General features: G+C 34.4%; 1 protein-coding gene across 5 annotated transcripts in view; it reads left to right on the top strand.

Moving 5' to 3' along the window:
• Positions 1-16304, top strand: part of LOC136037094 (uncharacterized) — a 138678-nt gene extending 122374 nt beyond the window's left edge. For all 5 annotated transcript variants that reach the window (XM_065719545.1, XM_065719548.1, XM_065719546.1 and 2 more), the window contains 3 exons: positions 1657-1810; positions 9974-10202; positions 15613-16304. In XM_065719545.1, the coding sequence (XP_065575617.1) occupies positions 1657-1810; positions 9974-10202; positions 15613-15756 (527 nt within the window). In that variant the 3' untranslated portion in view covers positions 15757-16304. The remainder of the gene's footprint in view (positions 1-1656; positions 1811-9973; positions 10203-15612) is intronic.
• The last annotated feature ends 4628 nt before the right edge of the window (positions 16305-20932 follow it).

Raw genomic sequence — 20932 nt, 5'->3', positions numbered from 1 at the left:
AAAAACTTTAGCGTAAAGAGCGGGGCGTCGAGGAGGAAAAACCCCTTTCATATAAGGAGTAATTTCTGTTCGTTTTAAGTTTTAATGTCGCTCCTTACTTTCATTTCAAAAAACTTGTTTTTTTATTTAATCTATAGAGGGATGGGTGGAGGTATCTAGTTGGTGTAAACTTTTTTTTTGAATTTAGTTATAAAACTGTCTATTTTATAATATTTTTCAAGTGCTTTCAAAATTTCAACAAGTAGTTTTTTTTCCGTAGACCTTGCTGTAAACCTTTATAGTATGAATTAATTTATCTTTATGCGGATATTTCTATTTAACTCCCTCATTTAAAACTAATGGATTTTCTCACTCTGGTAAAACTGTGTAAATATTATTTTATTCTCTAATTAATCTCAAAATATTAATAGATTGTATTAATTTTTGGTTTCAGTAATTTTTTCTGGAAATCTTTGTAAATTGTATTTGTGTCCCTATTTTTACTACATTAAAGGCATTTCAGTGCTGTTTAATCTCGGAATAGTGGCAAAAAAGAATTTTTGTGTATATGTCAGTGTTCAAATTTATGAGCTGGACTTTTTTTTGAAAGTAAATTTTCACCGACCAATGATGATAGCTTATCGAACTCCAAGTCGTCTGAGGCCAATACGGCTGTGCATGCACCTCCTTTTACCTGAACTCTTTAGAGCTTTGTACATGAGTCTTTGGCGTTGGATATTTTCCTGGAAATCCTTCTTATGACCTCTTCCCGCTTATTTGAGGAGAGCTTTTCGTTCAGTCGCATATCTATTTCCGAAAAGTCAACGTTTGACAATCCAGCATCCTTCATCCATAAAACGTGACTCTTCCGTCGCCACTTATTTTCATTATTTTATCCTTAAGAAGTAGGATCGAACCCTGTTTTCAGTACAGAACGGAAAAACAGCATTTGATTCTACCCTTACCTCGCCTAAAAAGCGCTTCGATATAAGTCAGTAGTGTTTTACTTCTTTTAAACAATATCCCTTTCCAAATTATTTTGTTTCTGCATTAATTGATGTTGGCAATCTTAAGAGAATCTTTTAAGAGAAACTTTAGTAGGCAAACAGGCTAATCTCAATAAGGCAACAAAGTAACCCCCTATTGTATAAACTGCAAAAATATAGTAAGAGACTGAAGTAAACAAAATTATTCACTCCTAAATATTATTATGATCTTAATGACTATTATCCCATTCAATAGTTCTGAATAAGGCTAAAATAGCTCAATAGTTTTATTATTATTTCATTCCATAGTCATTCCATTTAATTCCACAGAGCTACACCTGTTTCAGACACTTGCTCCTTTGTAGTGGAAAAATGCAATTTAGCAACAATAGGATAACTATTTATTTTGAAAAAAAAAGTTTTAAATAAGCCATCTTAAGTCATAGGTCTCTATTCCATAGGTCCCTGCCTCCTTTGTTCCTTCTAAGCAATAGGCCTCTTTTCCAAAACTACTATTTCACACTATGGCTTGGGCTCGGACAGGGTTGTGATGTACCAAATTATTTTTGAAGTTGGGTATAATCTATTAACATTCAAGATTCCGTCTTCTGGAAACCAGGTGCTAGAATAGAATTTCTTGTAGCTTTTTGAAAATTTAATATAAATTTTTTGATTGTTTTTCATTTTCCAGAATGGATGACTGGCAGTAATCGACCTCGCGGTGTTTCACGATCCTCGAGTCAAATATCTGGAGAGATTCCTCCATGTGAATCGAAAGATGTATACCTTGGAGGATCATGTGGGAGCAGTACATGGCGAGAAGATATTGCTATACCTTTATTAAAGTAAGTTTTTGCTTCTGAATACTTCAGTTGTTGCTGTTATCCTACAGCAAACTTTGTAGACTTCGTTTAAAACTTAAATACATCACGAAGTGTGGTAAATTTTGTAATGATAACAATAAATAAATTATTTGTAGCTCACTGTACAATATGTAGCTCACTGTGTATACATATACTTGAACACATATCTATTTATCTATATATATATATATATATATATATATATATATATATATATATATATATATATATATATATATATATATTCATAGTAGCTCACTGTGCATACATATACATGAACACATATCTATATATTTATATACTCTCTTTAAACGCGCATTAATTATGCATTTATTTATAATTTTTTTTCTCGTAAATGAGTCCATGCCTTTTATTTATTTATTTTTTTCGAAAATTTCTCAAAAGTCTTAATTTAAAAATAATTCATATGAGAGGCGTCATATTTGTTAGCACATTACAAGAGCATGAATTATATGACCTCTGTTCCAGGAGTGATGGTATCGTTTTTTTTTGTATCTATGACTCACACAAAAATTAAAAAAACGCACATAACTAAGTGTAAAATGCCAACTGTAATGAATCTATTTTAAAAGATGTTTTAAGCAGTTACATAATGCATCGCGGGTAAAAGTGTACTTAGTTACTTGTAATTTTACTTGTATTTGGGTCACGTTCGAGCCTTATCCAGGCCCATCGTGGCATCTAGAATTTGCCAACAAGCGTCCCTCCATCGTTCTCTTGCGACGGCGATAATCACAACAAATAAAAAATGAAGATTACACCTCGTGACTTACAGAATAACGTGATGATTACGCTAATGTATGCTTAGAAAATCAAATATGTACAAGCCTGCCGGGTGCCGAGTGTTGGGGTCTGGCGGTGAAATCTCCGTGCTCCCGGCACGGCACTATATACATATATACATGTGTACTGGAACCTATGAAGACACAAAAATAGAAAAAAACATACTAAAGCATAAAACATAATATAATATGAAATACGAAAACCACCAAATCCAAATGAAAACAATCTTACATGAGAATGAAAATGACCTAACCGCAGGCAGGCCTCATTATTAACCTGGAATTCAACTTCTTATTAAACAACAATGTATTAGTTGCACAAAACATTTGAATAATCTTACGGTTCGTACACCAACCAAGCAGATATAAAAGCTAGTTAAAATAACGGAAATACAGTGCTCTATGTCCTGCATATTAGTAGCATTAAATTAATGAGCATAGAAAAAGAGTGGATCAAAAGATTGGAAACAATGCGAAGATTGGAATGGAACAAAAGGTTGAATAGAGTCTAGCCAAGGTCTTACGACAATATCAGTAGCAATTTAGAATAATATTGCCATAGCCTGCTTTAAGTTAATTTTTTATGTCTAAAACTGCACTAGAGCGGATTGCTTATGCAATAGTGCAAATACCAAGCCAACGCAACACAGACTAATTATATAATAAAATTATGTTGGTTTGTAAACAAACACAAAGTAGAAACAATAGGGAAATTCTTTTCAAGACAGTGGAAACCAATTCAGTAGATATTTCGGCCCTATGTTCAGGGGCCGTCTTCAGCACAAGACGAGAAAAAAAATATATATATATGTATATATATATATATATATATGTATATATATATATATATATATATATATATATATATATATATATATATATATATATATATATATATATATATATATATATATATATATATATTAAAATGTGAGACATTAAAATGTGAGAATTAAAACTAATAATGTTTTTCTGAAAACTTTTTAAAAACAGCCCTAGCATCCTTACTTCAACAAAGTTCAACCAGAACTTTTAAAAAGTTTTTAGAAAAACACTATTAGTTTTAATTCTCACATCTTAATATATATATATATATATATATATATATATATATATATATATATATATATATATATATATATATATATGCGTATATATGTATTTCTTTCTCGACTTGTACTGAAGAAGGCCCTTGGACATAGGACCGAAATATTTATTGAATTGATTTCCACTGTCTTGAAAAGAATTTCCTTATTGTTTCTACTTTTGTTTGTTTGTTATGGAAAGGCAGGGTGGTCTTCGTCGCTATATTTTGTGTTGGTTTGTCTGCATCATATCTAGCGTTATGTCAAAAGTTTGTTAGGGGAGGGTGATCCGTCAGATAAATTAAAGGTACCAAAAAAGATTATAGAGTGAAAGAGAGAGTTTTGTATGTGAGCCTATAGTTATTCTTAAAGGAAAAAAATGCATCTAAAATCTATCTTCTCAAAAATGACAAAAGGCCATAAAAGCCAAGCATATAGCATAGGAAAAAATGCAAATTTCTCTCGAAGTTATTGTACAAGTAGTATTTTGAGCATCCAAGGGGGACTCTTTCGCCTGTTTTAAAGGTGCATTAAGTGGATGATAATTCAAACGTGCTCTTAATTGCTCTCATCGCTGAATCTAAGTTAAATGAAATTTAACTCAGTAAATTATTGGATAGAGAGGCAAATGGGTCTGGGAAAAAATATGTAAATATATAAGTAGTAAACATTAGCAGGAGATGTGGATCTTCTGCGACACCTGGTTAAGGGATATAGTGTAGTGGCGAAACTTTACTAGTGACTCATGGATGGCAGTAGAGGCCATTGGAGATACATTCTATCAACGATTTTTTGTCTCAAGCGTATTTAAGTGTGATTCACGGCCTGGATCTATAGTAGTAGTAGTAGTAGTAGAACAATTTTATTAGAAAAAAACATTTCTTAATCAATAGCACAACATAAGCGAAGCTTGCGAGGCTGTGCTAAATTTAAAGAAAAAAAAGAGACAATATGGAGAATAAGAAGTTATGGAGAATGAGACCATATACCAAGATCAACAAAAAACAAAAAAACATAAACAATACACTCCCTTGCGTGACCCCAAGACAACAGCAAAAAAACAAAAAAAAATACATAAATATTACAAATGAATAAGCTATGTAAAATTTATATTAGTTAATCAGTTTCAAAAGCATACCTACCGAGCAACTCCACACGTAAATCAGACTTAAACTGGTCAAGGCTACCTATTTCCTTGATATCTATACTCAGTTTATTCCAAAGTTTTGAAGCTCTGTAAATAAGTGAAAAAGAAGACCTACTTGAAACTAATCGAGGAACCTCAGTATTACCTCGTATCCGAGTATTGTGGTGGTGAACATCAGACCTCTCACAAAATATTCCTGTAAAACAATCGGGAAGGCTACCTCTGTAATACCTATATATAAAAATCAACGTATAAAAATCACGTAATCCAGCTGCAGGCATTATATTTAAATCACTATACATAGACCTCAAAGACTCCTGATTCCCAACACCACAAAAAACTCGGACAGCATTATTCTGGATCACACGGATTGGATGAACTATCGAAGGGAAAGTACCAAGCCAAATCGACGAGCAATACAAAATGTACGGGTGAATCAGGGAAAAATATAACAATCGTAGAACATTTGGGGGGAAAATATGTTTTAATTTGCGCATCATACCTAAGTTACGTGACAATATTTTCGAAACTGACTTCACATGATCTTTAAATGATAGTGTTTCATCAACATTGATTCCGAGGTATTTGGTGAATCTTGTTCGTTTAATAATTCCCCGCTCCGAAATTATTTCCGTAAACCAAGGGTAAAAATTCGGAGATCGAGAGAAAATAACAAAATTTGACTTATCTATATTCAGGTCAAGGTGGTTTATTTTAAGCCATGTACATATCCTGCTCATTGCTGCATTTATCGGTGACATGAGCAGTTCTTCTGTAGGGGCAACACACACCAAGGTTGTATCATCAGCAAATAAGGGCATAGTAAGCTGGGTCTTACTCGTACCATTGTCAACAAAGTCGTCAATTCTGGGCAGAGCTTCCACAACATGCGGTAGATCATTAATAAAAATTAAAAACAGAGTCGGACCCAGTACGGATCCTTGGGGAACCCCCCAATTAACAACATTTTTACTAGACAAAAATCCTTGTAAATTGACATGCTGCTGTCTATTTTGAAGATAACTCCGCAGCAAACTCAATGTAGCACCCCTTAATCCATAAAATTCACATTTTTTTAATAATATTCGATGGTCAACAGTGTCAAACGCCTTAATTAAGTCCAAAAAAACACCAGCTACCCTAAGCTTTTTGTCAAGAGCATCATTAATTATAGTAGTAATAAATGAAATCGCCATTTCTGTTGTTCTGCCCTTCCTGAAATCAAATTGATTGGTATGTAGAAGTTTATGACGCTCCAAATGCTCATAAATTCTAATATTAATACATTTTTTTAAAACCCGTGAAACAACAGGTAATAATGAAATTGGTCTATAATTCCCCAGATCATTCTTATTACCACCCTTAAACACAGGAGTTATTCTTGCAATTTTAAGACAATTGGGGAACTTCCCTTGCTTAAAGCAAGCATTAATAAGGGACGTTAATATATGTGAAATGCTTGGAAACACGGCTTTTAAAACAAGAAGGTTAATGGAATCACTCCCAGCCGAAGAACTTTTCATCTCAAAGATAATTTTACGAACTTCATCATGAGTGACAGGTCTCAGATACATTGATACATCGACAGAAGTACCCATAAAAGTCTCAAGCGGAGGATCATTATCAGAAGCTACTGTAGCACGAGAAAATCGAGCCCCAACAGTTGCAAAATGTTCCGAAAGGGCATTACAGATTACAGCAGGCTCATTCGATTTTAACCCATCACTTGTAGTAACTTCGTCAGGCAGAACCGGATCTGTTGAAGATATAACACTTTTAATAATTTTCCAAGTTTTAGCTGGGTTACCACTAGCATCTTTAAATTTACACTCAAAATATTTTTTCTTCGCGTTTCTCAAAAGTTTATTAAGAGCATTTCTATAATTTTTATAAATTCTTGTGCAAACTGGATCATTTTCATTCCTTATTGAATCCCTATATAACTGGTCTTTCTTATTTATGCACCGCAGAAGACTAGGTGACACCCACGGCTTTTTGGGCATCTTTTTCCTTGACCTTGTCCGATTCACTACACAAGTTTTACTCAAAATAGAGATCAATGTATCATAAAATCTTTGAAAACTTATATTTATATCATCTAGATTTTCAACTTTATTATTCCAATCAACATTAGAAATCTCTTGTTTAAACTTTTCTAAGTTACCCTGGTTGAGCACAGGTAACATACTCATTTTCAGTCTAGAACCTTGCAGCCTCGGAAAACAAACTTTAAAACTAACCGAAATCCCAAAATGGTCAGAAACATCAGTAACAGTAACCCCTGGATCTGAAAATTTAGAATTAGAAAGAATATTATCAAGTAGCTTTGCCGTTAAAGTGGTAACACGCGTACAAATATTGATAGTGGGAAATAAACTATATGACATGCAAAGCTGTAGGAAATCTATAGGAGTATTCGAATTCATATCATTAAGGTCAATATTAAAGTCCCCAAGCATGAAGAATGGGTGCGAACCAGTAGGTAGTTTATCCAACTGTTCCTCCAAAATATCAAAAAAGGCCGGTATAGACCCAGATGGTGGTCTATATAGTACAACAACATAAACATCTTTTGGCTTAAGCCTGAGCTGAAGGATAAGTGGCTCAAATAACATCTCGTGAAACAGCACTAGATCACTTCTTACCAAAACCTCGATATCGCTCCGTATATAAGCTCCAATACCTCCATGTTGACGAAATTGACGATTCCTATGATAAAATGTATACCCTGGAATATCCAAGAGAGCAGAGTTATGCTCATTTAGCCATGTTTCTGTGAGACCAATAACCTGAAAAATGGAAAGTTCACATATCTCGCTTATAAAATTAAAAGATGAGTTCAAACCCTGGCAGTTAAGATGGAAAACTCTGAGATCTTCAGAATCACCACCACCATTCACGGACCTCAAACCATCCTTAAATAAGTACTTTGAATAACTCTTAGTTCTTCGTTAATTAAAAGTCAGTTTCAACAATCTGAGCATTAAGAATCGTTCTGGTTTTCAGGCGACCAGTAGACTACACCCACGAAAGACACAAGACCATCTGTATAAATATTTTTATTTTTCAAATGGGAATCATTCAAATAGGTATGATTCCTATTTGAACTTTCGCTAGCTCACATTTAAGATTTCTTTAAATTTAGCAGACTTGTTTTAGGGAGAATTGCTATAGTTTGATGCAACTACAACTAGAACCTATAACTAATAAATTACATAGTACTAATTAGTTTGACGTGCCGGTGCTTGTGTATTATATAATACATTCAAGAACTTGCATCGCGAAGATGAGACCTTATCCCCTTTTTACGTTGTCTATACCAGACAATTTCATTCGGCTCGTTGGGAAAATACACTATAGCTATATTTTAATTAAATACTTAGTTGGTTACATCAGCTAAGATGATAAAAGCGTCTGTATGACTGTGTGGCTGACACTCTTTACTAGCATTTGGAAGTCTGAGAAAGTACCTGATGATTGGACAAAAAGTACCCTCATCAAACTTTTTAAGAAAGGTGACGCGACAAAATGCGACAACTGGAGGGGCATTAGTCTCATTTCGACTCCGGGTAAGCTCTCCGCACAGATTATTCTCCGGCGCATTCAGACAGCCCTCGATAGTCACTTGCGTGACGAACAGCATGGCTTCCGGCCGTCCCGTTCCTGCACTGACCTCATCTATGTGCTACGAATGATGATCGAGGAGTCCAATGAATAGAGACAAAAAATGTACCTGATTTTCGTGGACTTCGAAAAAGCGTTCGACTCCATCGACCGAGACTCGCTTTGGAAAATCCTGCGGTACTATGGAATCCCCGAAAAAATAGTGTCCCTAATTGTTGCATTGTATGAAAACACAGAATGCTATGTTCGGACCCAATATGGGAACACCAGATATTTCCGTATCATGTCCGGCGTAAAACAGGGTTGTGTCCTTTCTCCGTTACTCTTTGTCCTCGTTATTGATTACGTACTTCGTGATTGTACAGGATTTGGCATCGAAATTGGTGAAGCCAAAAAGCTAGCCGACCTGGATTTTGCTGACGATATTGCCTTGATGGGGAGGAACAAGGCCAAACTCCAGGATCTTCTTAATACTATCCGTGAAAACGCTAGCCGACTTGGACTCAAGATCAACACGGAGAAGACAAAGAGTATGGCAACAACCGATTCCCCTCTGGACATGAAATGCGGAGATTCAACCATCGAGCAGGTCGTGGAGTTCAGGTACCTCGGCAATACTGTGGAGAATTCAGGATCAAGTGAGCGAGAAGTGCAGCAGAGGATTGGGCAAGCCAGTGGAGCTTTTAACCGACTAAAGCCAGTATGGCGATCGAAAAAGTATTCCCTGAAGCTGAAATTGAGGCTATTTAACAGCAACGTCCTTTCTGCACTTCTATACAGCAGTGAGTGCTGGAAGTTGAATCAGCAACAAGAAAGACGGATCCTAGCCTTCGAAAACAACTGCCTTCGGAGGATCCTGAACATCGACTGGAGGGATCATGTCACAAACCAGATAGTCCGCTCTATCTCAGGCCTGTCCAGGGTCACAGACGTCATCCGGCAACGTAGATGGCGATACCTTGGGCACGTGATCCGTATGAAGGAAGACAGGATCCCTAGGCAGATCCTAGAGTGACAACCCCAGGGAACTCGCAGGAGAGGTCGACCCAAGAACACGCTGCGTCGCACCTACCAACGGGATTTGTCGAACATCCACACGACGATCCAACCCCAGTGGGAAGATGTTTGGGCAGCGGCGCACATGCGGGATGACTGGCGGCTCTTCGTGGATGCCCTGGGTGCCTCTGGCGGCACAGGAGGATCTAAGGTCTAAGGTAAGGTGGTTACATTAGGTTAGGTTACATATTTAATACAATGCGCTCTGGGCGCTTCCATAATTCTTTGTGGTAGTTTTCATAATTTTGTTAATAAAGTATTGTATTTTCATCATATTTTGTTTTATTTCATTAGCATTCACCAAACTTCACTTCTCGACTGTTTATTATATAATACACAAGTACCGACACGCCTATTAGGATTCTGTAAATAGTGAAATTCGGTTTACTTAGCTATTGAATTTTGACTGATAGTTTTTTTTTTTTCAAAGAAAAAATGGACTCTCCTACTACGCTCCACAGACGGCCAAATGGTCAAGAAGGTTTATTCCTTCTGAATCTCGGCATATGGATAGTTGCAGAATACTTTTATTTGCCATTACAAAAGAAACACGTTCCATGGCGGCAATGTGTATGGCAGCACATTATATTGCGCTTGGTTGTCAAGTTGTACTTTGCGTTCAGTACTTGGAAGATGACTGTGAGATTATGGGAGAAAAGGTAAGGAAAGAATGTTAATACATATTTTTTTCTCGCTTAATTTTATCCAAGAATTTAATTTTTCAAAACTTCCTATTGAGAAAAAAAATAATGAAATAGTATACTCTCCCTCAAATTGGTTTGGAATACTGCTTTTCTCCCTCCGTGATTTCCAACGTGGGGTGCAGGCCCCACTAGTGAGTTATGGCAATAGTTTGGTGGGTTATGGACAGGATGGGCACCCTTTGGGTGACTATACTTTAGAGCCTTAATTTTGAAAAAAAAATCATGTGAATGCCGTCATGTTCATCTGCATTTAGAGAGCAAAAAAGATACACGATAGTAATGCAATATCTTTGTGGTTTGCATAATTGGTGTTTTGTAAAGAAAACACTTTTCATCAGCATAAAATATGCCTGGAGGACAACCCCCTCCCCCCAAAAAAATTAAATTGGCTTTTAAGCTTCCTTTAGATGAATACACATAAATTTACGAATAACAAAATTTAACTAAGGACATCAGGATTTTAGAAATGCCTGAGTGGGGCACGGCCAAAGACTAGTTGGGAACCAGTGCTCTAGAGACTCGTGTGCATTTTCCGTATAAAAAGGGGATTAAAGTTATCAAGTTATGCTATACCCCAGAAATATATAATTTCAGTAATAATGGGCTACTTACCATGAAACATTTCCTATCAGTGTCGCTGCCATAGTAAAAAGTGAGCAGGAGGCCATTTTTGGCAATTACGGCTGCCATGATAAAAAAAGAGAGCAGGAGGCCAGTTTTGCGAAATATGAATTTTATGCAAAATTTCCACAAGTCTGATGTAAAATATCGGTTGATGCTTTCAGAATATTTCTATCTCCTAATGTTACAAAAATGAATAAGACGCTGCTATAAAGATTTAAACTTGTTCATTTTTTTAATCTCAAAGAAAAATAGGAAAATGGCATATGCTCCATTCTTGACTGCAATAGCCGAGCAGGACTCGAACCCACAACCTCCTCTATAGAAGGGAGGTGATATATGTTTGGGCTATGATAATATAGACTGGGATATTTAGCCATTCACTCCGGTGTCTCGTCGGTATACACTTTATATGAATAATATTCTTTTTCTAGTAAAACTTCTTTTCCAATACTGAGCTCTTCTGGTAGTGTTTAAATCTCCCATAGCCCCTTATTGCTCCCTTTCAAAACAATTTTCACTTACAACTCTTTCCACACGCCGTGATGAATTGTTTTTTAAATTTGGTGTCGATATTTTGGAAAATCTGCGGCTTCGTGAAATTCTCCCCCCCCCCTTAAAGCATCTCCCATCGTTCCAAAGGCTCCCCCAACATGAAGCTCGACCGGTACCAAAAATTCAGTCGGTACCAGCACGACATATGCGGTACGCAAGCAGTTTTTTTCCTTCGTTCGTCCAGATTTTTAATTCTGCACCCACTCGTCAATAATTGTATATGTTTATTTGCTTTAGTTTATTAGTCTTTTTATTCATTTGACTCTGTCTGACTCTATTTAGTTTGGATCTGGGATATTTTGAATCAATGTGTAATTTTGTGTGACGATGGCTATAGCTGTGATTTTCATATGTTTTTTTGTATATTTAGTGCCTTATTATGACGAGAACTGCCGCTGATCGGCATGACCGTGTAAGGCATTTGAAAATAAAATCATTTTATTTATTTATTTACCTTGTGTATGCATATTAATTTAAAAAAATCCTTTTCATTCAGAATTCTGGCTTATGTAATGTAGACACATATTATTCAATTCTAATAATTACATTGAAGAATAACATTTGAATTTGTTTTAGCTCTGGGACCAAAATATGCGAGTCTAATTTATCTTTTATGCTGATACATAAGAATAGGATTGTTTTAATTATATAACTTCTTAAACTAAATCCAAAAATGGCATGTAATAACTTTGAGTGGTGGAAATTTATGATGGTACTTTTGAATTCAGTGTACCATCATAAATTTGTACAATGAAAGTTTCTTGGGCCAAACTGTATATATCTGTTATGTGCATCATTACGTTACTTGCACATTTTACTATTCTTAGCTGTTTTATAATCCATTAACTGCTACTTTATTTGTCAGTAAGCTTACAAAATGCATTATAGTGTGATATGTTTTATTTTTTTAATATTTTTCTTATAATTCGTTTGTTTTTAGTAGCTAAGGTAAGGTCTAACAGGTGAAACAGCTCTTTCTCTTCTTATAGACTATATTTATATTTAGATATAGGTTTGATTGCACGGTCTAAATTCTAAAAATGTCTGAAATCTTTAAAAAGCTTAGCAAAAATCTCTAAAGTGAATCTACATTGCATTAAATCATAATCTAACTAAGGTCAAGACGTTCTTACATCTAGATGCTACTAATGTAAATTGATTAGTTGGTACAACAAAAAACTATAGCTACGATGTAATTTTAAATAATATGTTGGAAAAGCCCTTAAGATTGCTTTGTATGAACTGACATCAAATTGGTTTCCTGCAACAGAAAAATATCTGATAAATTGTGGCTACTTAAACCCCTAAGTTTTAATTTTTAATAAACACCTCGATTTCTTCAATGACATCTATAAGAAAGAAATTGCAACGTGGTCAGAGATAAGTCTGTATCACGTTTGTAATGCTCATTGCTTATTTGTCAGTTTTCCTTCAGATGGAAAAAAAGGAAAAAAACTTTGTTAGAAAAAAAAATGTCATGATTGAATAACTGTGTTGTTATTCAGAAGAAATTCATGGTTTATAGTTAAGTAAGTGATCACTAAGCTCAATTTTTGTCAGGCAATGCAATTTTCGTCATTGTGTTGCGGAGCAACACTACTGCTTTCGTAGTTTTTTTTTTTTTTTTTTTTTTTTTTTTCACCGTGATCAGCGACCTGTAGCTCCGAAGTGGTAAGAATTAAAAATTTGAGATTTTTCAGAGGGAAGGGAAACATGAAACAGAGTAAAAAAGTTCCAGAGAAGTTCCTAAAATTTCTAACAGTTTTCCATAAAAAAAATAAAACCGTTTTTTTCTTAGAAACTCTGCGTTCGATGTTTGGCGTCAAGTTAAGACGACCCTAGCTTCGGAAATAAACTTGTTAGAAATACAGTTATGCTGAACTCATGTAGAACTTTCATTTGTCTCTTCGAGAACCTGAGCACAAAATTCCGTAGCTCTTACAGATTTCCCGGAAATAATTCCGGAAAAGTCCATCTCGTTCCGATTTTTTTTGGAATTTTCTCAAATTTTCGATTTTGATGTTTCTTATATTTTTATCGAGTAGTGCTATGAAAAGTATGCAAGAAGAAGTGAAGTGTTCTATATACCAAGTTGCTTCGTTCTCTAAGAAATAATTTCCGAAGTTTCGACGTTCTAGAGGTAACTTCTGTTCTGGACCAGCTAGAATTTTTTTTCCAACGTGGCTCGACAGGTCTCGATCTCCTAACAACTGGAGCTTACAATAGTTTCTCCGAAATAAAATTCCTTCTTTGGGTTTCTCTATTTGGAAGTTTTGTCATGCCCTCGGGGCAATTTAAATTTTTTGCTGAATTTGGTTTGTTTTATACTTTCCTAGCTTAGACCATCAAAAGTTAAGCAGAAAACTATAAGACGTTATTTCCGTATCTCTTTCAGATTTCCCGGAAATAATTCCCGAAATGTGCGTCTCGAAACATAATACTTCGAATTGGCGTCACTGTTGTTCCGCAACTGTGTCCCGTAGGGCACAGTTGCACGTGTTGCTCCGCAACTGTGCCCTAAGGAACAGGGCACAGTTGCTGCAACACTTCCCGTTGCACAGGCAACGGAGGTCTAGTTTACTCTTGTGATTAAGCTCTTATTGTTGATTTCTAGTTCTTTAATTTTTTGGTAGACTATTGTAATTATAAATAAACCAGTAAATTAAATATAATAGAGTGAGTAATATTTGTCCAATGCTGAAAAAATACGTTGTGGGCTCATGGTAAAAATCAGAAAGATCTGTAACACTTGCATGGAGTTGTGCATCTTCAGCAGTTGAGAGAAATTTATCAATTTATTTAAAGTTAAATTTTTGCAGGCATAGTTAATTCCCAGCTCTTGCGTCCCAGCTATGATAGAAACAGGGTTAGGTTACTTTCAAGGCATAAAATGCCCAATTCAAATTTTTCTAATGATAGTTTTGGGCCTTGGGTATGGGGCAAAATAAATTCCATGGAAGCATGCTGCTCATTTAGTTTGGTAGACCTTGTGGTTTCAGTTTGACCCTCATTATTTCATCATAATTACTTAAAATAGGGACGTCAATCAACTAAACAAGCAGTGCTTGTCGGAAATAAAGTCTCTCCCACTCTTTTTCTCCAAGGATATTCGGCCACAATTCCAAAAAAATTATTGTATCCTAGGATTTCTAAGACTTTATAATTTTGATCCCAAAATTTAGCCACAAGAATTCTGAATTATTAAAAAAGGTATATCAGATCTCAAGTTCGAAGACTTTGTTAAAGATAAGGGTCTGGGTGTTAGAAAACAAAAAAGATGGGAAAATCAAACTACTTACCGTTTTTTTTTCTAAATTCATGTCTGGATTTTGCCAAACGTTATTTAAGGTATATGAACTTAAAATTTACTTACAGAAATATTGATTGATTAAATTATAATTTTTTCTCTAAATCAGATTTAGATTTTGCCTTAGCTCTGTTGTTACCAAATATCTATAATGGTCATTAGTTATTTCTTATCACTTCACCCTAAAATGGCGGACAACATTAACTTCAATCCCACGTCAATATGTACATAATAAGTAAAAAGAGCTAATATTTTAGTTCCTTCGTCCTTTATGATACCAAGGATTGTTCGTTTATTTTTGGTATCTGGTGTTTGAAATTTAAATTATAATATATAATTAAACATTTAATAATTAAATCCTTCCTTTGGTTTATATAGTTTGCTTCCTGAATGCGTTTAGTATACGAAACAGTTTTCTCCTCGTCCTGAGAATTGGTTTTGGAGTTGTGCATTTCGAAATTAGATTATGAATTATGCTATTTCAAGTGATTTCATTTGTTTTTTTTTTATGGAAAAAAGTCTACAAAATTCAAAAATTCCCTAAATGATATTACAAATTTACCCTTTTATTTATTTATTTTAAATAAAATCGATTTTGTTTCCTTTTTCTGTTCCTTTTTCACTAGCTGGACAATATTTATTATAAATAAATAAAAATTAATTGAGTCAATTGATAAAACATCCATCCTACTAACCCCATTTCCTACAAAATGAGGAAATGAGGCTAGCAGGGATAGAGGAAGAGCGTGCGTGCGTAGTAATTAAGTCAAGTAAGTTCTCGTTTATGATGTAACACCCCCAAGATTTAAAGTCTAGTTAAACAGGGGATTTGGCTATTGGGACAGTCAATTTAGCTTTCAATTAATTCCTTTTAATTTTCAGCTTTCCAAGTTGGCAATACAAGACTACAATAGAGGTAGAGCGTACCTTTCGGACCTAGCCAACCGAGAGAGAATTCCAGTGTTTGACAATGTTGAAGAAGCTGTGCTAAAAGTCACACAAGTAGCTACGAAGAGCAAACGGTGAGATAGTCGAAATTTTGGCCAAAATTTGGTCAAAATTTTGCTGTTTTGCTAGATAATAATTGGATAGTTTTCATCACTGAACTCCCACGTGGAACTATTAGAGACTGCTGTTGGGCTTTTAATGGCATCACAGGAACTTCCTAGTAATAAACCGAATGATATTTGAGTAACGTGTCTACTCTTAACTTATTAAAGAGGAAACAGTACGGAAGCTTATTGGAAAACTTGTTTGTTTGTCCTTATTTTTCAGAAATTTGTTTTATTACAAAGATCACGATTTTAGTTAATATTCGTTTTAACCTGGGTTTTTTCTTTTTATTCAATGTGTTTACTTTTAAACAATTTCGTAGTTGATTTTACTTTAAGTGATTTAGGTAATTTAAGACTATATTTTTAATCTAATTGTAATATGTTTTAATTGTATTATGTTTATTCTGCCTTATGGAAATGCTCTCAAAGGTCACTTAATGCATTTACTGTTTTGTAGTTGCCAGTTTTCTAATAGAATGAAAAAAAAAAAAGAAAAACAGAAAAATTGCCGTCGATATGTGAATGGAACCCAAGAGCCTTCGGCAACTAGCCGGAGCCTTTATTGTAGACTCTTTGACATCACTGGTAAAAAAAAAAATTTATAGGTTTTTATTGCCAACTTCACTGTTCAAAACAAATTTATAAGTAAACTAATATGAATAATAAAATACAAGATTTAATGGTAAATTTATATATATATATATATATATATATATATATATATATATATATATATATATATATATATATATATATATATATATATTAAAAAAACATAATATGGTAGTCAGCTTTAGAAAATATAATATAATAGCCAGCTTTGTCTTAAAAGTTTATCTCAATTCCAGCTATATTTTATATCAAGTTTATCGCAATTCCAGCCAGGGATGAACGTAGAGGAGGGCCTCGGTGCTTGCCCCCCATCTAATATCCTAAATGTTGCTGAATTTCTTTGCACTTTTTACTCTAAGTCTGAATTAAATTTCTTATTTTTATTATCTCCCCTTCCCCATCTATACTAAAAATACTCTGCACATGCCTGAACCATGTGGAATATTCATTAGTTTAATCCAATCTCCAAAAAGGAAAAATATCTGTGGCTAATGGATTTCAAGGATAAGACTTGAATTTTTTTTTTTTTTTTTTTTTATTTCATCCTTTTCGAAATCCATGATTCTTCATAGTTTGGTCCTGATCTGGAAAGATTAAAATGAAGAACCCGAATAAGATTGAAATTGCGCCTCTCTAACATCAAATAATTCTTCTATAATCCTGGTCAAAACATTCTATGGCAATATTTTTGAAATTAAATTTTATTATTTTAATTTTCGTTTAGTTTAGATCATAATTTTATATTTAATCAAGAGTGTATAATTTTACAAATAAGTTTCATTTGGCATTTAATACTTTCAATGGCATTTGACCATTTCTATAAAAAAATACTTTAAAAACACTATAAATAATTCTATTTATATCTTGTTTCTTTTTTCTATTTTAAATCAAAGTTGTTGAATTTACTTTCATCGGAAACCCAATTTCAAAGATATCCTTTTTTTTCTAACTTCGCTTTATTTTTATTGTCAAAGTCCTGTCACTCTTCAATAGATGGTGCTTTCTTTATCTTTTCTAGCTGTAATACAACAAAATTAGAGTGTCACCTGTTGTAAAATATGTGTGCGAAAAATTATTTTCTAGCGAATTGTATTATGAGTGGAAGGGTCCTTGGGTCCCGAGATACCTCCTTCACTCTTCTAGACTGAGAAAAATTATATAAATTTGTATTATTGCTTTGTCACACTTACAAACTACTTTTACACAAACATACCTCGATTGAAATAGTTCGGATTTCCGATAGGCTCTCATAACTAGTTATTTTTCTCGGCCTCTATTTCTCTGTCTACTGAGTAAAAAGGTGGAAAGTTATAAAGAAAAAGAAGTGAACGTGTCAATTCTCTCTTTCCTCCTCTTCCTGTGCCGCAGTATTTCTTCTGTCTTTTCTTCTTCTTTTGTCATTTCTTCTTCTGTCTTGTTCCCTAGCTTAGAATTCTTCTGTGTATTGAACTGTGTAGATCCGACGGACGAAATGGCTATGAAATATATTATAAGTTTTTGTCCGGAATATGGTCAGTTTTAGCCAGTAAATAACCAGAATTTATTTTTTATTAGTTCTTGTTCACAGTTCAGTAGAAGAGTGGGGGGGGGGCTGAAACCAAAGTACCCTTCCCTGGGTGTTGCATATAATTGGACACAGTGTCGGCACTTCTTCATCTTCCATTTTTAGTTAAGATGAGAAAGACTAGCTATGAATAATAACGAAGGGCACGCTGCCTTTCCATAATACAAACAACAAAAGACAAGACAATAAGGAATTATTCTAAGACAGTGAAAATTTTTAAAATAAATACTACGGTTCTTTATCTAAAAGATGTCCTGTGTAAAGTACAGATTATTATTTAAATTAGAAATTAAAGATTATTAATTATTTCTAACTTAAGTCGTATTTTATACTTATCTGTACTTTGCAGGTGACGGTTCTTAGATATAGAGCCGAAATATTCATGGACAATTTCCTTTTGTTATTTGTGTTATGGAAGACTAGTTGCAATATGAGCAGATGCAATTCTGAATAGTGACTTCAATTCACGGGAATTTAGGGGAGGGGGGGAATGTGTTTTTCAATGTCCTAGTGGAGGGGGGGGGATTTTTTCTTTCTAATTTTTTCAATGAAAATATCCCACAAGAACCCCGTCCCTTGAAACCACTGGTTCTTGGGTTACTTACGATTGTTTGTTTTGAATGTAAATCTCTCAGTTTCATCTATTTCGTGTTAGATATAGCTCTTATTGGTTCAACTTGTTGCTCATTTTGTAATTTCGTTGATGATGCGTCTTTTTTCCTTTTGTTCTTTGATTGAAGCTCAAGCAAGTTGATATGACTCTTTTTACGTTGTGATTAAGTGCTTACTTTTTCAAACTTTTTGGTTGCGAAAATTCCAAAGATGTTACTTTACAAGGCACAAATTTTTTGGAGAACAGAAAAATTGAACTTGAAACTGTCATTTTTTTTTAAACCGCCATTTTTCAGAAAATGGGGGTTTTGTTGAGTGTACTCCGAAGCACGTCCTCATAGAGGTAAAGGGTGAGAGGTAGGCTATGAGCAAACTATGCACAGTTATGTCAATAACCCAAAATATGTCATAGAACGCCGTTCGAATCGTCGAATCTGATTTTTACCTTCATTTTATTAAAAAATTTTAGTTCTGTTGTGCATTTTTTATAGTCTTAATTTGCCAAAGTTGTAACTCAAGTACCGTCAAATAAAATCCAGAGACTTTGCCAGAACTTAGGATAAATAAATGATAATTAAAGGTAATATTTTGAATAAAAGTTTTTATTTCGGCTTTTAGCCTGGAATTGATCCTTTTTTTAACTCCTAAGTTTTTAACTTTTAAAGTCCATTTGATAGAGCGTCAATATTGGTTTAACTGTAATTAGGATTTTTAATAAAATTTATTAATTTAGCATACTAAAGAGAAATATTGGCTTCACTTACGCATTGCATAACCTCACGTCATTGGCTAGCTGTTATAGGTATTTACCTAAAGATTATGCGTATAACCAATTATGAAGACTAAGATTGTCTTATAAAATATAAACTTATAAATTGTGATCCATGGCTGTTCCCATATTAGTAGTTTTGTCTGTTTTCCGAAATCTTGTGCACGGTCTTTATTTATGTTTTTATTATTTGATTTTACACAAATATGGAAGGAATTTTAAGCTCTTCAGCACAGCGTGTTTTAGAATAATGACCCCCCTCCCTCTTGGGAAATCTGTTACAAGACATGTTTACCCACCTCTCTCTATTTTGAAACTTTTTTTTCTATCTGTTAAGATTGAGAATGGATATTGTTACATCGCGTTATCACTAAACACAGCATCATATGTCTTCAATATTATCATTGCTTAGGATCACGTATAGTTCATGCTGATGGTATTCTTTCGTTTTCCCATTTTATGATTATACAATGACTGTATTTGAAACGCTAATAATAACCTCTGCTTATCATCATGAGGCTTGATGCTAATGAGGCAAGAGGATATTTTTATAAGGTTAGGGATTGCTCAATAAGTACGATTATGTCACTTGTTCTTTGTTTGATCTATACCAAAGGTTTATGATTTTATTTAAAGTAAATTTCTGACTGGTCAATTAACTGAATGTTTTCTGTTTTGTTTTTAATGTTTTACTAAGACCACTTTTAAAAACTCAAGTTGATTTATTCATGGGCTGAAAAATTGTTATAACACTTTTGTTTCAGGTACAAAATATAACTCATAATTTTAGCCTTTTAGTTGTACAAGTGTTTTGTGTATAATGTAAATTGCGTAAATAAAGTTTATTAATAATTTTATCCTTTTGTTCTTATTTCAAAATCGTACTACGATGGATTTCTCAACCCTTGATCACTGAGGACAACCAAATGTCGGAATTGTTGGCAGGCACGTACCTTTTATATCCTAGATTTTACCTTGTGCCTATTGATTTTTTAATAGTTTTCTGGATTGAATACTGTGTTGACTTTCTTTTCTCCTTGAAAAAACGCCTTCGCCTGTTCACGAGAGACTGTTCTTCACTAGAGTCAGAACCAGGCCGGGATTTACCAATAGGCTCACTAGGCCCGGGCCTAGGGGCACACAATAGCAGGTGGCGTCATAAATTATGACTGAGTGGTTTCTTTTTATGGCACTTATTATTAACCAAGTGACATATAGCAGTCGCCAATTCTGTCGGTCTGTCTGTCTGTCTGTCTGTCGGTCCCGGTTTTGCTACTTTAGGCACTTCCAGGTAAGCTAGGACGATGAAATTTGGCAAGCGTATCAGGGACCGGACCAGATTAAATTAGAAATAGTCGTTTTCCCGATTTGACCATCTGGGCGGGAGTGGGGGCCCGGTTAATTCGCAAAAAATAGAAAAAATGAAGTATTTTTAACTTATCAGCGGGTGATTGGATCTTAATGAAATTCGATGTTTGGAATGATATTGTGTCTCAGAGCTCTTATTTTAAATCCCGACCGGATCTGATGACATTGGGGGGAGTTGGAGGGGGAAAACCTAAAGTCCCGGTTTTGCTACTTTAGGCACTT

Source organism: Artemia franciscana, chromosome 16, assembly GCF_032884065.1.
Source record: "Artemia franciscana chromosome 16, ASM3288406v1, whole genome shotgun sequence".
Lineage (NCBI taxonomy): Eukaryota > Metazoa > Arthropoda > Branchiopoda > Anostraca > Artemiidae > Artemia > Artemia franciscana.
The sequence above is the reverse complement of the archived record's forward strand: the minus strand, read 5'-3'. Positions and strand labels throughout refer to the sequence as shown.